Source organism: Mya arenaria, chromosome 13, assembly GCF_026914265.1.
Source record: "Mya arenaria isolate MELC-2E11 chromosome 13, ASM2691426v1".
In the NCBI taxonomy this organism is placed as follows: Eukaryota; Metazoa; Mollusca; class Bivalvia; order Myida; family Myidae; genus Mya; species Mya arenaria.
Genome location: NC_069134.1, coordinates 63,514,829 through 63,533,189, shown reverse-complemented (window position 1 = coordinate 63,533,189; position 18,361 = coordinate 63,514,829). Strand labels below are relative to the sequence as shown.

The following is an 18,361-nucleotide window of genomic DNA, read 5'->3' as shown; positions in this document are numbered from 1 at the left end:
TTTATAAATAGAAATCACGGTTTACGTTTGAAGCGAATGTTTTGAAAAAGCCTTGGAAACAATAAATCACTTTGCAGCTAAGTGTTTATTTAATATAGCATACTTTTTAATTATAATTGTATGACCATGTATTTTCGCTTTTCAAGTGTTCGGTATTTGTGCCCTCCATAGCATAATTTGAAGGGTGATTTACTGTCCATAAAATGAATGATTTTCGACATAAAATTGACGAGATCGTGAATCTATACTTTGACAGCTGTTTTCACATGAACCAAAGATGTTTCATACGAAAGTTTAACTTACTACAGCATAAACTCTCCAAGATAATTGTAAAAAACATCAAAAAGTGTTCGGATTTGTGACCTTAGCCAGTATAGGAGAAAAAAGTAATAAAATACGCCCCATCAGGTTCTAAGGAAGGGTCTAAAGTCAAAAGGTTATGCCTCTAGGTTATACCCCCTCTAATGTCCAATTCCAGTCTGCTAAATAAGCCGCAGGCCCGTCAAAATTGGCAGACAGTACATATGATTTCTTTGTTGTCCTTTTTTACAAAAGAAAAGCATTGAATACTCAATGAAGTGGTCAAACTTGTTTTTTTCTCCATTTTGGGGGGATCTATGAAAGATGATTTGGGCCTCTGGATTTGTTAAAGTTGTAGGCCCAAATGGCCTATGCTTCAAAAAAAAATATTTCACAGGCTGCAATTCTGGATCTGCCCCTGATCAAGATAGTCACATGACACCGAAATACAGACATGTTACCATGGCGATGCGAGTCCAGTATGTCTAGTTTAAATGTTTGTCGAGTTTATTTCAGAAGTGATGGAAAAAAACCCCAGACATTGAATTGTCATGGCTTGTTTCAATGTAAAGGTTGAATGACCAATACCCTTTAAAATTTGGATTTTTCAGTATTAAACCATATGAGAACAGACAATTATGCACCAGTCAATTGTTACCACGGCTCCCCAAGGTCCGGGGGTATGCCGGGGATAGATGGGGAAATGGGCCGTGTTTTTACCTTCCAGGTGGCCCCACAGTGCTGGGTGAATGCGGTGGTTTTGTCTTTGCGCCAAAAAAGCAGGGAATGGGCCTTACCTAGGGTCACTGGGGTGTGGGGCATTTAGCGGGGATTTTACCAGCAGTTTATCTCCGAAGGGCGGGGATTTTACCCAGGCTTGGCTGGACCGAAAGTCAAAGTCCCCAATATTCCCCGGACCTTTGGGGGGGAGGGGCGTGGTTACAATTGACTGGTGCATTAATTAATTTATGTCGTTTATTTAACAACCTAATGTCAAAATAGCACCAACCTAATAATTCAAAGACTCATTAGAAATTATTATTAAACGTTCAAATTTGGAAAAAATAATAAACTTTTCGGCATTGGGAACACAGTCAAATAGCGGCCATAAAACTAGTTGAAAAAACAACCCTTGTTGTTGTCTAAAGAGGTTCATGATTGCTATAAATAGAACTGTGTTATTTTTTTCTGGCATGATGTTTGTATCCTTGACACTTTTTCGTTGATGGTTGGCTGCTAAATACTTGGTAATGTGTCAGCATATTGCATAACTTGCATTGGCACACTCCTGCATATTGCATGCAGTCTTTTGCGTTTCAAAATATCATTATTTTGGTATTTGGCTCTTATTCTTTCTCTTGTTGTGGGTAACTTCGTACAGTGCATGTTTATTTTATTCCCAACAATGACGTTTATTGTTTCAGCATCCACAAGCATTTGTTGTGCAAATCTGCAGAGATACCAACATTCCATCTACAAATTTAGCTGCCCAAAACATTAGCCTATGTTTAAACACATCCCTCGAATTTCGGAAAGTCGGTCAGATACGGAACGAATGGAACATAAATGTTAAGATTTGTTTAGATCACGCCTTGACTATGTCAGTGTATCGCCATGAGATTCTGAAAGCTCCAAATAATAGTGTTTATCAAAATGCAAATATTTGCAAGACTTCCTAACCCATATTTTGTCTTTATCTATGGAGGCCATTAATTATACACTTTTTGCCATATAAAAGCTGTTTGTAATTTTTTGTGACCCATTTATTCTGTCCGATAACAATTTTATTGCTGTTTTTTTGCCAAACTTTGGTTTAAAGGACCCTTGCATTTTAATGATAAGCCATGAAGTATCATTTTGAAAGTGCAACAAGCTATTGTCACTTTGTCCGCTGATAACGGGTTTAAAGTACTCATAAAAGTTTTTAAGAGTACAAGCTTCAATCATATTGACTTTTGGGCGTATAATATTTTGGCTCTAAAAGCTGCATGATGCATTTAGGATCAAAATGACCCATGGTGGTGAGATATAATCATAGTTCTGTTGTTGTTGTTGTTAATTCTTAATTTGTTGTTGTTGTTGATGTTGTTGTTAGTTAATTATTGTTAGCTCTTAATTGTAAAAAAGCTGTTACCATGGCGAAACCTCTAAATGACATGATTTGAAACAAGTTCCATAACTCTAGCTCAAATTCTTCATGACTAAAGGCCAAAATTTCCTTGAGACTGGTTTTCCATCTATGTCTAATGCAGAGCTTTTTCTACAGCTCCCATGGGTCTGATTCCAAACGTAATATTCAATATTTTTCCAAATTGGACAAAAAATTCCAATCTGGAACACTTAAGTAAAATTGTCTACTGGTACCAATTAAAGTACAACATTTGTGTGAACATTTGTGGGTATATTGTTCTCATGGTTCGCGGCACACTTGTGAGTCCCTGATCAAATCTATTTGTAGATTACCTTGTTTGAAAGTCAATAGGCAATATAGGATGTAGGTGTCTGTGGATAAATTAGGGATGTCATTGACCTCCAGCAGCTTAATGGCTAAAATCATTTTGGCGTTGTGTTTGGGCGTGCTTGAGGCCCCTAACGGGGGTCAAAGAAGGTGAAGCCCTCTGTCGCAGAATCAAAACCCAGGCTTCCTCTTTTTCGTCCCTGAAGCCATTAGATCTTCCGAAATTGAATCACATCCTAGCTGTTAAACATATTATCTGGACAAATCAACTATGAGGGCGTCAACTATTAGTATCCCTGATGGGTGAAGTATAGATATTCCATGAGGACTGTCCTTATTCCTTTTTACATAAGGGATTTTTCCCTTTAAATAAAAAAAACATACATTAATAGCATTTATTTTGCGTCAGTTTCTCATGTATACATTAAAGTATCAAACTTCATCTCGACTCCATCGCTCCGGCTTTTATCTTCACAGTCTACAATTTAAAGGCACCATATACAGTTATTACTTCAAGACAGCAAAAGTAGCATTAATTTTTTAATCAAAAGGAAAATGACAACTTGAGTCTTTGGCACTTCTCTTTCAAAAGTCAATTTCAAAAAAAACTATGGAAAAGAGGAATATTTTTTATGCAAATTAAACTACATTTTACACTAACCTTTCCAAAAGTCAATTTCCAAAGTCAATTGATTCATGTGTACTTTCAAGATACAAAAAGCCTTTGAGATAAAAGTTCAGAAATTGGTTACACTGTATAAAACCGTTTGGCCCACTGGCACAGTTTTTCGTTTCGATAAAGAGTATAAAATAACCTGGCAAATATTTGCTTTGGCATACAATATTTAAAAGTAGAGACACTTCAGAGGGCCATGTATTGTGTGCTTTCTGGATAATAAAAAATCCACACTGCAGTGTGGGTACAAAGCCTGCTGTGATCAAGGTGTGTCCAGGGGTTATGGCTGCATCTGAAGAACTTTTCACCCCCCTCCGAAGGGGTAAATGGCCTGACATACATATTATAAAGGGTAAATTAAGGTATTCAAAAGTACTTCAGAAGGCAGTTAGAATATGAAGGAAGTTGGCACAATTCTTGCTTGGCACTTGGCACTTGTGGCTCAGACAGGGGATTTGGATGTGCATGGGCTCTGAAGATTTGAATACTTTAAGACTATATAGTTTTGATGGACTGATTTCCTCTGATGGAAGGGTATGGGTATCTTGTCAATTAAAGTTTGAAAGTCTGTCTTTTAAGGCTTTTACCTTACTGCATCACTTGATGGTAAAAAGTGAAACGGTTCTTAAGCAGGCTAGCTGTCTGCTTTTGTATTGAATTTCTGAAATACAGCCTTTTACTTTGTATGTCAACGAGCTTGATGGAACAGCTGACATCAAGTGTCTAGCTAGCTAAAATAGCTATTTATATTATGATAGACACAGCACTGGACGATTTAGGGTGTTGGGGAAGGGGGGGGGGGGGACAGTGTGCCCCCTTATCCGCATCCAGTTTTGCTATTTTTATGTCAATATTGGAGAGAGAGTATTAATTAAAAATACACTAAAATACACCACTTCAGATTGAAATTTAGCTAAAACAAATCTTGGAGGACTGTGAGACCCAAAACCACCCTTCCTATAAATTGATCAGTTTCTAGGGAAGGGGTGCATGTCAAATTAGTTGCTCCCCGCAGTTACGCCCCTTTTTAATGCGAAATCCTTGATCTACCCCATGGCGGAAATATCCCACAATGTTGCATTATCAGTTTAAGCCCAGTAATTCATGTGTACGGTACCTTAAATTGGAATAATTATATTCTCATTGACAATAGTTTAATCTTTTAGACGATGAATAACAAATAAAAATCAATGGCATTCATTTATTTGACCGATATTTATACAAAGGTATTCGTTTTCGGAAGTTCTTTTATACAGTAACCTTTCGTGGCCTTATGTTTAATTTAGCCTCCAATGAGGTATGATTTTTTTTTCAAATGAATTCTATTTTTTGACATTATAAAAGCAAACACAGCAATTTCTGTGAATGTGTGCCGATCAAATATTTTAACTGTTCTTTATAACCAGAGGGGGGCATTATTCGTTGTATTGAAATAGATTTTTTTTCCAAAAATAGTAGTAGGTGGAAATAATGACTTTTCTTGAACAATTGATCAAGTATTCGCCAGTAATTATTTCACATTAAAGTCCGGGGTCGTGCATTTCCTATTTGAAAATGGTGTTTGGTTAAACTTTTATAAGCTTTTTGTTAAGCGTTTGAAGAAAACGACAAAAGAAGTTTACATAAGGAATAAGTCTTGATGTAACAATTATAGATATTCAAATAAAAGGATTAGAAGTACAGAACATTGTCAAAACTTTTTCTATAAGCTGTCGCCAGATAATAACGTACACTGTATTCAAGCTTGCTTTTTGAAAGTCTAGAGATTCATGTTTTATTGCCTAACAGTCAACCCCATTGGTCTATTGATCGCTTGTCATCGGGAGAGTGTGTGTGACAGAATATAATTTTTTAATTTTTTATTTTTTATTTTTATAATTATTCCAAAACATTCAGGTTAAATGTAAAGAAATAGTTTGAACAGTTCTTGTAAAAATATATTAATAAGCTTATTTATAATAATATTTTTCATCATACTGTACACATCATACACTTTCTGTGCATTTCAAAACTGTACATGCACCAGTCAATTGTAGCCACCCCCCCCCCCCCTCCCCCAGGTCTAGGGAATAATGGGGTCAACCCCAAGTAAAATCCCCGTCCTGCAGGGATGAACTGATGGTAAAATGCCCCAAAATGCTTTTTTTTCTAATCCATTTCATCTAACTTTTGTTGTACTGTTATTTTTGTAAATATGATCTGAATAAAATATGTTTGAACTAACTCACTGCACGTGGATGAAAATTTGATTCTCTGCAGAAATGAATAATGTCACTTTATGATGTACCAAGTCAAAATTATGTTTAAATTATTCTCAAAGCAATTAAGATCATTTTATCTTTGTGTTCCATGATGATATTTTCCTTGAAAAAAATCCCTCACAACCTTGAAATGTTGGCAATAAAATATTTTTCTTTAAGAAAATGCAAGTTTCGGAGTTGGTACTTCTTATTTATAACAAGACTCATTTTCTATATAACTTTCATCGCTCTCAGTATGTTGCAAATTAATGTCAGAAAGCAGCTTCTAAGAAAGTAAACGTTTTCTACAGCTATCTGCATTCCTCTGCTGGCTGCAATTCCCGATTATTGATAATGATTGCCGGAGGAAAACAAACACCGTATTTATGTCAGTAGCACAGTGGCGTCTAGGCCAGTATTCCAGTATTCCAGTATTTCATGTCAGCATGCGCAGCAGCGGCACGATCAATTGTCTAAGCTATAATGACTAATGCAGGAAAGAAGACAAAAATAACAACGGAAACCTAGGAGTTAATCAGAATACAGAATATCCATGAAGAGTGAAAGCTGACTAAAGCCGTCTCTAAGACATCTAGCCGTTTCGTTGACGCTTTTTTTTTGGCTGGATGTGCGTCTGCGGTAATTGGTCTCCTGGCCTCGATGTTAGACAGAATGCCAATAATTAAGAAGTATTAGTCAGAAACACGTCAATATTGCCTCCTATTCTGGCTATCATTTGACATATCGTAGAAAAATCTGGTCAAGTTTTCCAGGTTTTCAGATATTTATGGTACATTGATTTATATATTAATCATTTGAGATTAATTGACATATCAGATAAAATCACTCTGCTTTAAATTGTAGTTGATCTATAATTCAGTTGAGAAAGGTTAACAAACTGGTTTGGACTGTCAGCATTTTATCAGAAGTTGCATGTGTAAAGGTCAGGGTCATTATTAAGGTCAAGTTCAAGGTCAGACATCATGCAACCATGCACATCATACCATAATTATGTATAATATTAGCACTTTCCTGCAGAAGGATATTCTGATTTAACTGCATAAATTGATTTTTCATTGAAAATTTGAATTGAATGTAGCAGCTGGAGGGGGCTGTTTCATAAAGAATCGAGCAATTTCATGATGAAAATTGAGGGTCAAATTTAAGGTCAAGGTCACATTTAGGTATTTTGCAACACTATGGTTGGTTAAGCCAGTAGTTATCAAGACTTGTATATAATTACATAAAGCACATATTCATACAAATGGATACAATAACATACAGTATAAAAGCGAAACTATTTAGACATACACTTGCAATAATTATATGATTTGTAATATATCAGGGGACTAGTTCCAAGTAATATTACAATATATATCGTCAGTGTCATACCTAAACTAGGAAAATGACTGAAGTTAGGAAATGACTCAAGATGTTTTATTGTAACAGGCCCTATATTATATCCTTCTGCTTCAGGTGACTATGCTGTGTTTACCCCGGGAGTGTATAGCAGCCCAACCAACAGGAACGACCAACCGACACATCGCCCAACTTTCCAACCTCCTACTGATACGGACCAAGATGGTATGTTTCTGAGACAGAGACTTTTGGGGCTGAAATTGGGCCCCAGTTTTCACCTTGAAAATTATATATTTTTCCCGATTTTCGAGTCAGAATTCCCCTCCAGGCAGTCCTTTTTATGAAGAGAAAAAAATTGACCAAAATTGAACTATTAATAGCCATGAAAGAGGCATTTTTCTTCTGCAATATCCGGTTTCAAGATAGAATATAGTGGTATGGAATATGAATCTTAACATTATAAGGTACAACAATAAGTACAACTGCCTGCTATCAATATCCGTATTGTCAGCAAAATTTCCCTTTGGAACTGCCCTGGCCCAATTTTCCTTCAGCTTGAAGACATGGTGTGAGAATATGTTCAATAATTCTAAGCAACAGTACAAGACTGAGGTTAAAAGATTGATTGTTCTAAATAACAAGCCACCGGAAAAAAACAGTCAGTGGGTCAAATTTACAGCTTTTCTGTTTTTAAAAGGAAAACACAGCCATTCTTGTCAATCTTGTTGTCCTCTGGTGAATGTCAGTGTCTTGATCGTTGGTGGCTTGATCGTTGGTGGCTTTATCATTGATCGTTGGTGGCTTGATTGTTTGTGGCTTGGTCATTGGTCTCGTGGCTTGATCGTTGGTGGCTTGGTCGTTGGTGTCTTGATTATTGGTGGTTTGATCATTGGTGGCTTGATCATTGGTGGCTTGATCGTTGGTGTCTTGATTGTTGGTGGCTTGATCATTGATGGCTTGATCATTCATGGCTTGGTCGCTTATGGCTTGGTCACTTATGGCTTCATTTTTCATGGCTTGATCATTGATAAAAGTTATGGTCCCTAGATGAGAGTCATGATCTTTTGAGTTATGGTCCATTGATAAGAGTTATGGTCCATTGATAAGAGTTATGGTCCCTTGATGAGAGATATGATCCCTTGATGAGAGTCATGGTCCCTTGAAAAGTGTTATGGACCCTTGATAAGAGTTATGATCCCCTGAAGAGAGTCATTGTCCCTTGAAAAGAGATATGATCCCTTGATGAGTGTTATAATCCCTTGAGTGACAGTCCCTTACTGGGAGCCATGGTCCCTTGATGAGAGTTATGATCTCTTAATGAGAGTTATGGTCCCTTGCTGAGAGTTATGGTCCCTCAATGAGAGTTATGGTCCCTTGCTGAGATTTATGGTCCCTCAATGAGAGTTATGGTCTCTTGATAGAGTTATGGTCCCTTGATTAGAGTTATGGTCCCATCATGAGAGTTATGGCCACTTGATGAGAATTATGATTCCTTGATTAGGTTATGATCCCTTGATGAGAGTTATGATCCCTTGGCGAGAGTTATGGTCCCTTGATAGATGATCCCTTTAAGAGAGTTATGGCCCCTTGATGAGAGTTATGGTCTCTTGATGAGAGTTAAGATCCCTTGATGAGAGTTATGATCCCTTGGTGAGGATTATGGCCCCTTGATGAGAGTTATGATCCCTTGGTGAGGATTATGGCCCCTTTATGAGAGTTATGATCCCTTGTAGAGGATTATGGCCCCTTGACGAGAGTTATGGTCCCTTGGTGAGGATTATGAACCCTTGATGAGAGTTATGATCCCTTGATGAGAGTTATGATCCCTTGGTGAGACTTATGGTCCCTTGATGAGAGTTGTGGCCCCTTGATGAGAGTTATGATCCTTGATGAGAGTTATGGTCCCTTGATGAGAGTTATGGTCCCTTGATAGAGGTATTGTCCCTTGATGAGAGTTATGGTCCCTTGATAGAGGTATTGTCCCTTGATGAGAGTTATGGTCCTTTGATGAGAGTTATGGTCCCTTGATAAGTCATGGTCCCTTGATGAGAGTTATGGTCCCTTCATTAGAGTTATGGCCCCTTTATGAGAGCTATGGTCCCTTGAGGGTTATGGTCCCTTGATGAGTATGGAAAACAGACAAGCATTGGCATTCTGTTGCTGGGTTATAATAGGAGTGAATAGGAAATGTTCTAACAGATTGCAGTTTTATAATACTCTCTTCTCAAATACATGTGAGGTGCAAATATTTACAAAGTACACACTAACATATAATTGAACTGGGTTGCATGGTCAAATCTAGTTTTTGTATGTCATGAGTGATGATTGAGAAAGAAGAGGATAGAATCTTCACTTTCACCCATATGGACTTATTTCTTTAATTATTAACAGGTTATCTATCATAACACCTATCAGGGACGTAGCTTAGCAAAACGAAGTTATGTTCATGCATAAGTAATAGTTATGGCACCCAGAACTCGAGTAATTTACATTACACAGGAGTGCTTAAGTGTAGTGTAGAATATCCTTGACATTGGTTGCTGCAGGTGACTGTTTTGTACTAAGTTTTCAAGGACAACGTTCAATAAACAGCATGGGGTATTAGAGTGTGATAACTTATCTGCACAGTGGTTATAGAAGTGTTACACCCATTCTCCTTGTTTTTGCACTGATATGGGAGTTAATGTGTAGATGAAAACAAAGAACACACTCTCCAACATGGTACAACATGATAAAATGTTATTAAATTGAAGGACATGGGGGTAAAAGACATGAATCTGTATCTTGTCCGTAAGTTATAAAATGGTTCTTGCTACAGCCTTGGTCCAGTGCTCCAGCTAGGCCTAAATAGAAGTTGGGAGTACCCTGTTGCCCTTTTCTATTACCCTGCTGCCCTTTTATTACCCCCACCCCCTGTGCCCTTTTGTTTGACAGAGCAGCCTTCTGGCTCATTCAATGGCATCAAAAGTACCCTTTCTGACCTAGCACTTTGCCCTTTTTAAATCCAGACTGGAGCACTGCTTGGTTATATACTTGCATGCTCTTTTATAGGTTTCATCCTTAGAATGAGATTGATAACGCAATTTATGTAGTTGTTTTCGTGTTCAATGTTGTCAGGTAAAGGACAAAGTGGCTCCAAACATGATCATTTCCCTGACTATGGTATAAATCAGTCCTGAAAGTCCTCTTGCTGGCATGCATGTAGTGGGCCATAGTGGGTGTTTTTCCGGAATGTAATCATTGTTCTCCTTATGCACTGGGAGTGAAGTTCACACAATTGATTTATTGACCTGTGGTCCTTGTTTATATGCTTTGAAAATGTTAAATAATTTGTTAACAAGAAAAAAGTTGATGCATAGCATCAAGTCGGCGCAATGAAATTAGTAGAACAACATGCATGTAGATGACCAAAAATTGTTATTATTTCAATGATAGTATGTTTTTATGTTGGGTGTACATATGTTCGAAGGACATTATGGTAAATAATATTGTTACAATAGTTTAAGCCCGGAATTATAGATATTCTGGTTTTTCCAAGCTAATCCTCCGGTAAAAACTAAATTATACCAAAAATATACATACGTTTCTTCGGAAGAAATAGAGTCAATGGTCTAATACATAGATTTCAATAGCATGAAATTCACCTTTTATTTGTACCAGCATGTTATGTGAATTCCATGCTTTATATATTGTATATGTTTTTGTAACACAATTCACTCATATGAGTATATAGAACAGGGATTAAAAATACTATACATTAGGAGGGAATTATCTGGAGTTCATTCTTTCGAATGACATTTTCAAAACAAACAATTAAGCTCAATGTTAATTTTTTTAAAACTCGCCATTTTTGCTGTTGCCAAGGGAGATTACTGCATAGGAGGTTTACAAACATAAAAGATATTGTAATAGTACCGTGTAACCTTCATCTATTTGGGTGGAAGTTGGACATTTGGAGCTCCTCGGCCATTTTTTTCAAAAACAACCTCGGATGTATACTGGTACATCAGTTGAAGTAGTTCGTAAATTTTTGAATAATATCATTAATTAAATGTAGTGTTTAAGAGTTGTTTTCATCGATCAAAGTTAAAATTGATTGCCATTGAAGTGTTTTATTGCAAACATAATTAAGATTCCCAAGAGTTAAGTCATAAAGTTTAACTTCTAAATAAGATTACAATGCGATCTATTTGCAGCGGACTTAAACGTGCCACTTTTTGAGTTTGTAAACCGTCCAAATACATCCAAGGTTGTTTTCGATAAAAATGGCCGAGGAGTTCCGAATGGGAAGTTGGTATCAATTGGAACACCTTGGCCTGTATCTATCACGAAGCTTGCCAGAGATGGCCGAGTTGTTATGATTGAGTTTTATAAAACATACTAAACTTTATATTTTATCATGCAACGTGGAAACTATTGAAAGCATTGTTCTGCAATTTATGAACTAGTCCCTTAGTTGGAATATTTCTAAAGTAATATCAAATATAGTCGGCACCCTTCTGGGCGCAGACTAATAAAACTTTGAGCAGTACAGTCTATAAACGCTGAGTAAGATACCGCAGTTTATTGCTTTTTTGTAAAATACTTTTTTGTGCCTGAATATGTGGTGTGAAAAATTATTTCTTGATATTTGAAATGCAACCAATTAGTGAATGCAGGTTGCACTTAATGTTCAGCCAAGTTGGGCATAAAACCCACATTTAAGAAAGACAGTTAAGTCATTAAAGGGTCATTTACCGGCTGACAGTTTCAACTTTCACAGTAATGTAGGTTAGAAGGCACATTTAGTTGGAGAAATATCAGCTTAGTGGGATGTATGTGCTGGCTGAAGTAATGATGCTTTTTAGTAGGTCTTGACTGACACACTACTGACCTACAGAACTAGTATAGAGCATTAGGACAATTCTTTTAAACATCATACCACTTTCAGCTCATAAATTTGAGTACCTGAAGCTGATTAAGAAAGTGAAAGAAAAATGTGATTTGTTGCTGTCATTCAATGTTACCCGAAGGCTCTTGCTCTCTCTTCAAACGTACCAGAGCTCTTGCTATCACCAAAAGGCACCATAGTGCTTGCTATCACTCAAAGGCAGCAATGCTGTTGGTGTCACCCAAAAGAACCACGCAATGCCCTTGGTGTCACCCAAAAGCACCATGCAATGCCCTTGGTGTCAACCAAAAGCACCATGCAATGCTCATGATGTCACCCAAAAGCACCATGCAATGCTCTTGGTGTCACCCAAAAGCACCATGCAATGCTCATGGTGTCACCCAAAAGCACCATGCAATGCTCTTGGTGTCACCCAAAAGAACCATGCAATGCTCTTGGTGTCACCCAAAGGCAGCAATGCTTTTGGTGTCACCCAATAGCAGCAATGCTCTTGGTGTCACCCAAAAGCACCAATGCTTTTAGTGTCACCCAAAGGAAGCAATGCTCTTTGTGTCACCCAAAGACAACATGCAATGCTCTTACTGTCGCCCAAAAGCAGCAATGCTCTTGATATAACCGAAAGGCTCCTGCAATGCTTTGGGTGTCAACAAAAGGCAGCAATAATCTTGGTGTCACCCAAAAGGCAGCAATGCTCTTGGTGTTCCTCACAGGCAGCAATGCTGTTCATATCACCAACAGCCCCCTGCAATGTTCTTGGTGTCACCCAAAGGCAGCTATGCTCTTCATGTCACCGAAAGGCAGCTATGCTCTTCAGTCACCCAAAGGCAGCTGTGCTCTTCATGTCACCCAAATGCAAAAGCCTCCTGCAATGCTCTTGGTGTCATCCAAAGGCAGCAACGCTTTTGGTGTCACCCAAAGGCAGCTATGCTCTTGGTGTCACTGAAAGGCAGAAATGCTTTTGGTGTCACTCAAAGGCAGCTATGCGCTTGTTGTCACCCAAAGGCAGTTATGCTCTTGGTGTCACTCAAAGGCAGCTATGCGCTTGTTGTCACCCAAAGGCAGTTATGCTCTTGGTGTCACCAAAAGGCAGCAATGCTCTTGATATCACTAAAAGGCCCCAAAGCTCTTGCTTTTCAGCCAAATGCGTCAGTGGTGCCCTTGCTCTTGTTATTATCCTGTGGCACCAATGCTATTATCCTGTGGCACCAATGCTATTATCCTGTGGCACCAATGCTATTATACTGTGGCTCCAATGCTATTATCCTGTGGAGCCAATTCTATTATCCTGTGGCGCCAATGCTTTTATCCTGTGGCGCCAATGCTATAATCCTGTGGCGCCAATGCTCTTACTATCATCAAAAAACACTATAGCTCTTGCTATCGGGTTATCGCTCACCCATGGGTGCAAATGCTTGGGCTTTAGACTTACGGCCATGAACTTAATTACTTGTTCTGTGTTTTTGTCAAAAAATTATTCAAGGTTCTAATTTTCCTTTGTATTCCTGTCCATATGTTGGATTTGGATGTAAAAATGAATTCCATTTCCTTGATTTTATGTTTGAAATAAATAAGTTATCATGGCAACAAATGTTTTGTGAGCAATATTCAGGAATTAATTGCTTTTGGGTGTGACAGAACTTAATATAATTTATTATTAAAGTCGCAGATGGTCTTACCAGACATATTTCAGACATATAGTAATTGCTATTAGCAAGTGTTCTAACAGTGATAAATTGAGGCGACAACTGTTGCATTAGGGTTAAGTTTTTTTCCGTAATGAGAAATGTATTTTACTAGAAAATGAAATCTGTTTGCAGCATCCTTATCTAAATTATCATGAGCCTTTGTGTTTTTTGACAATGTCCTTGTTGTTGTTGTCATGCAAAAGTTGATTTTGCCTGAAAACGCGAAAAATATTAAAACAAAACATGTAACAGTACATACATAGTTGCATGGTAACACATGTGTTTAATGTATACGCAAATTATGTGTTTCCCAGAAAATCATAGAATTAATTAAGCCATTTAATTAAAAAGAGTTTTTAAATTTATAACAAATGTAAATGTCATTTATGCTTGCATGTTCAAAGAAAGTTTCACTGAAATATTGTTCATCTATAACACATGATAGGCAAAAAAACGTCTTTATTTATCCAAGTTTGCTGTACATTTTTTTATTTAAATCTGAAACATGCAATATATCTCTTAAACTTAAATGATAAATGTGTGTGAAGTTAGATGCCAAAGATATGATTTTAATGATTTAAAGATAATCTTACATTTAAAATCATTAGAGTTTGTCTAATGCTCTTCTGTTTTTTGAAGAAAAAAAATGTCGAGGTATTTTCATAGTGTTTGTTTGGGGTGGATGTAGTGCAAAGGCATTACACAGTTTACCATTCAAGATAATCAAATTTAGTACAATACCCCTAACATTGACTGTTACATTATTACTGTTGAGCTGTTTTGGACTAAAAAAAAAGAAGGGGTGTTGGCAGTTCACTTTGCGGTGCTCTTGTTTAAAATCTGCCAGAATGTTCCCTAATTCCTCGTGCAATTAGAGTCATTCACAATTTTTACTATTGTACTTGATAGGACCATTCCTGATTAAAATTTGTCAAAAGTTTGATCAAAATCTAGTGACTTGTGGCTGGAAATTACAAAAATTATAAAAACATTTATTAATCATGACAACAATCAGATATTGTTCAGGAATTGTCCTTATTCAGCCATTTTGAGTCAAACTTGTCACAATTATCCCGTTCTAAATCTGATCCGACATGTATCTTTTGCATGGTTAATAACAACTGAATATGTCCCGACAGCGTCCAGATTCTCTGAAATTAGATCCGATAGAGATCAGACAATGGCCAGAACGTGAACCGACACTGACAGAAGACACCCGCAAGGTCTGGACACAGTCTGGACTGATTTGGCAATAAATGGCAGGGCAAAATTTCTCAAGAGCATGCCCGTTCCACAGGACATGCTCAAGACTGTCCAGACAACACAGGACATTGTTATGATTTTGATCCGATACAGCATAATCTGTCACAACACAGTCATGATTGTAATCCGAGTAGTAAAAATCGAATAAGTTTCCAGAATGTTATTGGACGCATCTAACTGTTGGGAGTGCTTGATCAACCAGTCTGGACCATTCCCGATCTGTAGGACTCTGTTTCCAATATATACAACTGCATTAAGAAAATGACAGGCATTCCAGATCATTGAGGATACTATAATCTGACTTTTTATTTTGTAATGCTGTTTGATCGCATACAGGAGCCATAATCAGCACTGTGTGACCGCCCAATTAAGGGACTCTTTCACGTTTCCAGGGCCAAACATAGAAAAATATATTTTTTTGTGAAATGTGAAAAAACACACAATCTCTTACATGATGAATTTCATGAGAGCTTGTCCATGCAGCATTAACATGAAATCAGCTTTCATATTTTATCTAGAGAGCTGGCTGACTGCATCTATTAACCGAATTCTATCTAGGGAGATTGAGAAACTACCAATTAAGGCCTGGAATTCCCTTACAAATTGTGAGAACATTTCTCATAATAACATTATCCCCTTACTGGTTTATTAACCCAGTTTCTATTGTGTGCCCTCTAATACATTGTAAGATGAATTGATTGGAAGGAACATTTGTCCTCTTGCAAATTTGAACTCCCTTCAAGAGTTAAAGGTTGGGATTAAAGAGAAAAAGATAACCTTGGGGTAATTCACTTGCAACAGCTTATGAATAGTATTAACCTAGTTTGAACTGGCTGTAACAGCTGGCTAGGGTTTTTGATACTGGTCATAAAGTTGGATTTATGGATGCTGTTTTTACTGGAACCACAGGGGTGTTGTCTTTTTTCAGTTTTTGTTGACATTGTTGGAGTAGTTGTAGTGGTTGATGGATCAGGTCAAAAATTAGTACAATGCAGTTGCCAATATCTTCCATATGTATTTATCATGTTTATGATAGTCAAGAATGGCTGGTGTTGGCTTACGATGCAGAATTAAGTGAAAATAGAGATAGATAACATTGAAAGCAGACTATTCCTTTATGACCTTGTAACATGCGCATGTGTTCGTGTTTCATACGCGCAGACAAAAGGCCAATTTTCATATGCGCAGACGCCAATATAACTATGCAAATTGTATGGAGTTTTTATTTTAGCTTTTTGCAAGCATGATAATATTTTTAGAGGAGCCAGGTGGGATTGAAGTGATGTCACACATGGAGGGAGTGCCGCTTAAGTAACATAGAATGTATATCAGTCTTCATTTGTCCTTATATACATGTGACTGTTAACAAAGTGACAGAGTGCCCCTTTAATTGCTTAGAATGCAGATCAGTTCCACAATTTTGTCCTTTTATACATGTGAGTTAACAAAGCTAAAAAGTGACAGAGTGCCCCTTTAATTACATAGAACGTAGATCGGTTTTGTTTATCCTTCTATACATGTGTGTTAAAAAAGTGACAGAGTGCCCCTTTAATTGCAAAGAACAACTTTGTACACCCACGTGTGTTTGTATTTTCAGAAGCACCAGGTGTTCCTCACAGACTGATTGAGTGCTACTTCCTGCGACCTGTTGCCTGCTTCGTATGTAAGTACCTAACTGCATGAGGGATGAGATTAGGTTTTTGCTCATTATCTTAATCTTGTACGGTACATGTATAATATTCACCATGAATTATATGAAGTGCACCTTTACTTGTCAATAAATGGCGGGGCCATTTGTTTAAAACTTTGTTAAAGTTAACAGGGTTGTTAACTTCACGGTTGTTAACTTATGAAACTTTATTATTTTGAAAGTTAAATGGAAACACATGTGATCTTCAGTAAGCCTTAGAAATACAAAGGCAACTGTTCCAGCTGTGCTTTTTATGAAATTTATGGTTACATCATAAAATATTTCATCTTGAAAAGTTGAAAAATGATGCTGTTAACAACTTTGTAAACATTAACAAAGTTCTGAACAGCAAGCCCACTTTAAGATTATTTATTTGCAAAATTCTGAAAAAATTAACTGAAAATAAAAGACTAAATTATAGTTATGGTACGCTGTTCCACTATAAAAGCTTGGTGAATTTTCAACAACTGTTTATCAACAGTTATATATTTATAACAGCTGTCAAAGAATCTAAAAATGTGAACATATTATTTATGCATCACATACATATATATATTAGGAATACATGAATGGAAATGTATTATGATGGATTGATTAATGATTGATTATATTAACTTTCAACTTTCTGGGTCAGTCAAACAATTTGAGGAAATCATTATTCCACAGTATAAGGACAGCTGAGAGTTATTATTTGTCTTATGGTCTTGAATATTTTACCACTGGGTCTCCCTAAGGCCATAATAAATACTCCAGAACAGGCCATGTTGGACAGCATAAGATTATAAAGAACTGAAAATAACCAGAACTGACATCATGGACAGTTTTTCTATAGGTCACAAATAGGTGATCAGGAATTTATAGTCTGGTTATACAGCCCCAAGAGGACAGTAATTTGTAGTCATTATCTATGTCCTGCTGTTTCTTGTTATGAAAAATCGGTTATGGAAACAGAATTACCCCAAAAACATGATTCCATAATTCCGAAACATCATGATTCATGATTTTTTATTGCATTCTTTAAACATGACTGGCACTGTATCATAAAACATAGTGGGCGTTGAATATGTTATATCTTTCTGGGTAGCCAAATACCAAAGCGATAAACTCATCATAAAGGTCAATCTTATGATAAATGGTCCTCAATTTTATATTCTATGTCCAAATATTCCTTTGAAATGAACTATTTGATGTTAATTTATACCTCAGACTTTCAAAATACATCATAGCCTTTTCTTAGTTTCAAAACTTTTATGATCTACATAAAGCTATTCTTATCATGGAAGATGCATTACACATTTTATTTTAAGTTTGACACAAAAATGTATTAACTCTTCATATAAATTCTTCTATTAATGCAGTTTTGCTTGACATACATTTCCCCACATGAGCTACATGTATCTATAAATATACCTGAAGTAGGGGAAGTTTTGTAGTTTTGACAGATATGTGGCTGAGTGGGTCAGTAGGTTAATGGGCTGTGAGGAGGAATACACTCTGCTATCAAATAGCTGCATTGTTACTGGAGTGTTAGGAGAAGATTACTTGTGATAATTGATGGGTTAAAAATAGCCTGGTAATTACATGTATGTCTAGTAAAATAATGTGTGTCAGAGCTCGATTTAAATATTGTAGATATGAAACCAAAATTTTGTTTCATTTACAACTGAAGATATAGTTGTGAAAATAGTTTCATGTTCAATGATATGTACAATTTATCATGTTGATATAAAATTATCTGACTTTCATGTGTACTTGATTTCGGATGGGGGTGGGGGGGGAGGTGCAGTTTGAGTGTAGCT

At 36.8% G+C, this 18,361-nt stretch overlaps 1 protein-coding gene across 2 annotated transcripts in view; it reads left to right on the top strand.

Annotated features, from left to right (window-relative positions):
• The window catches only part of LOC128213568 (phosphatidylinositol 3-kinase regulatory subunit alpha-like), a 131,993-nt gene that overhangs the window by 14,183 nt on the left and 99,449 nt on the right, over nt 1-18,361 (top strand). For both annotated transcript variants that reach the window (XM_052919427.1, XM_052919426.1), the window contains exons 3-4: nt 7,151-7,258; nt 16,470-16,535. In XM_052919427.1, the coding sequence (XP_052775387.1) occupies nt 7,151-7,258; nt 16,470-16,535 (174 nt within the window). The remainder of the gene's footprint in view (nt 1-7,150; nt 7,259-16,469; nt 16,536-18,361) is intronic.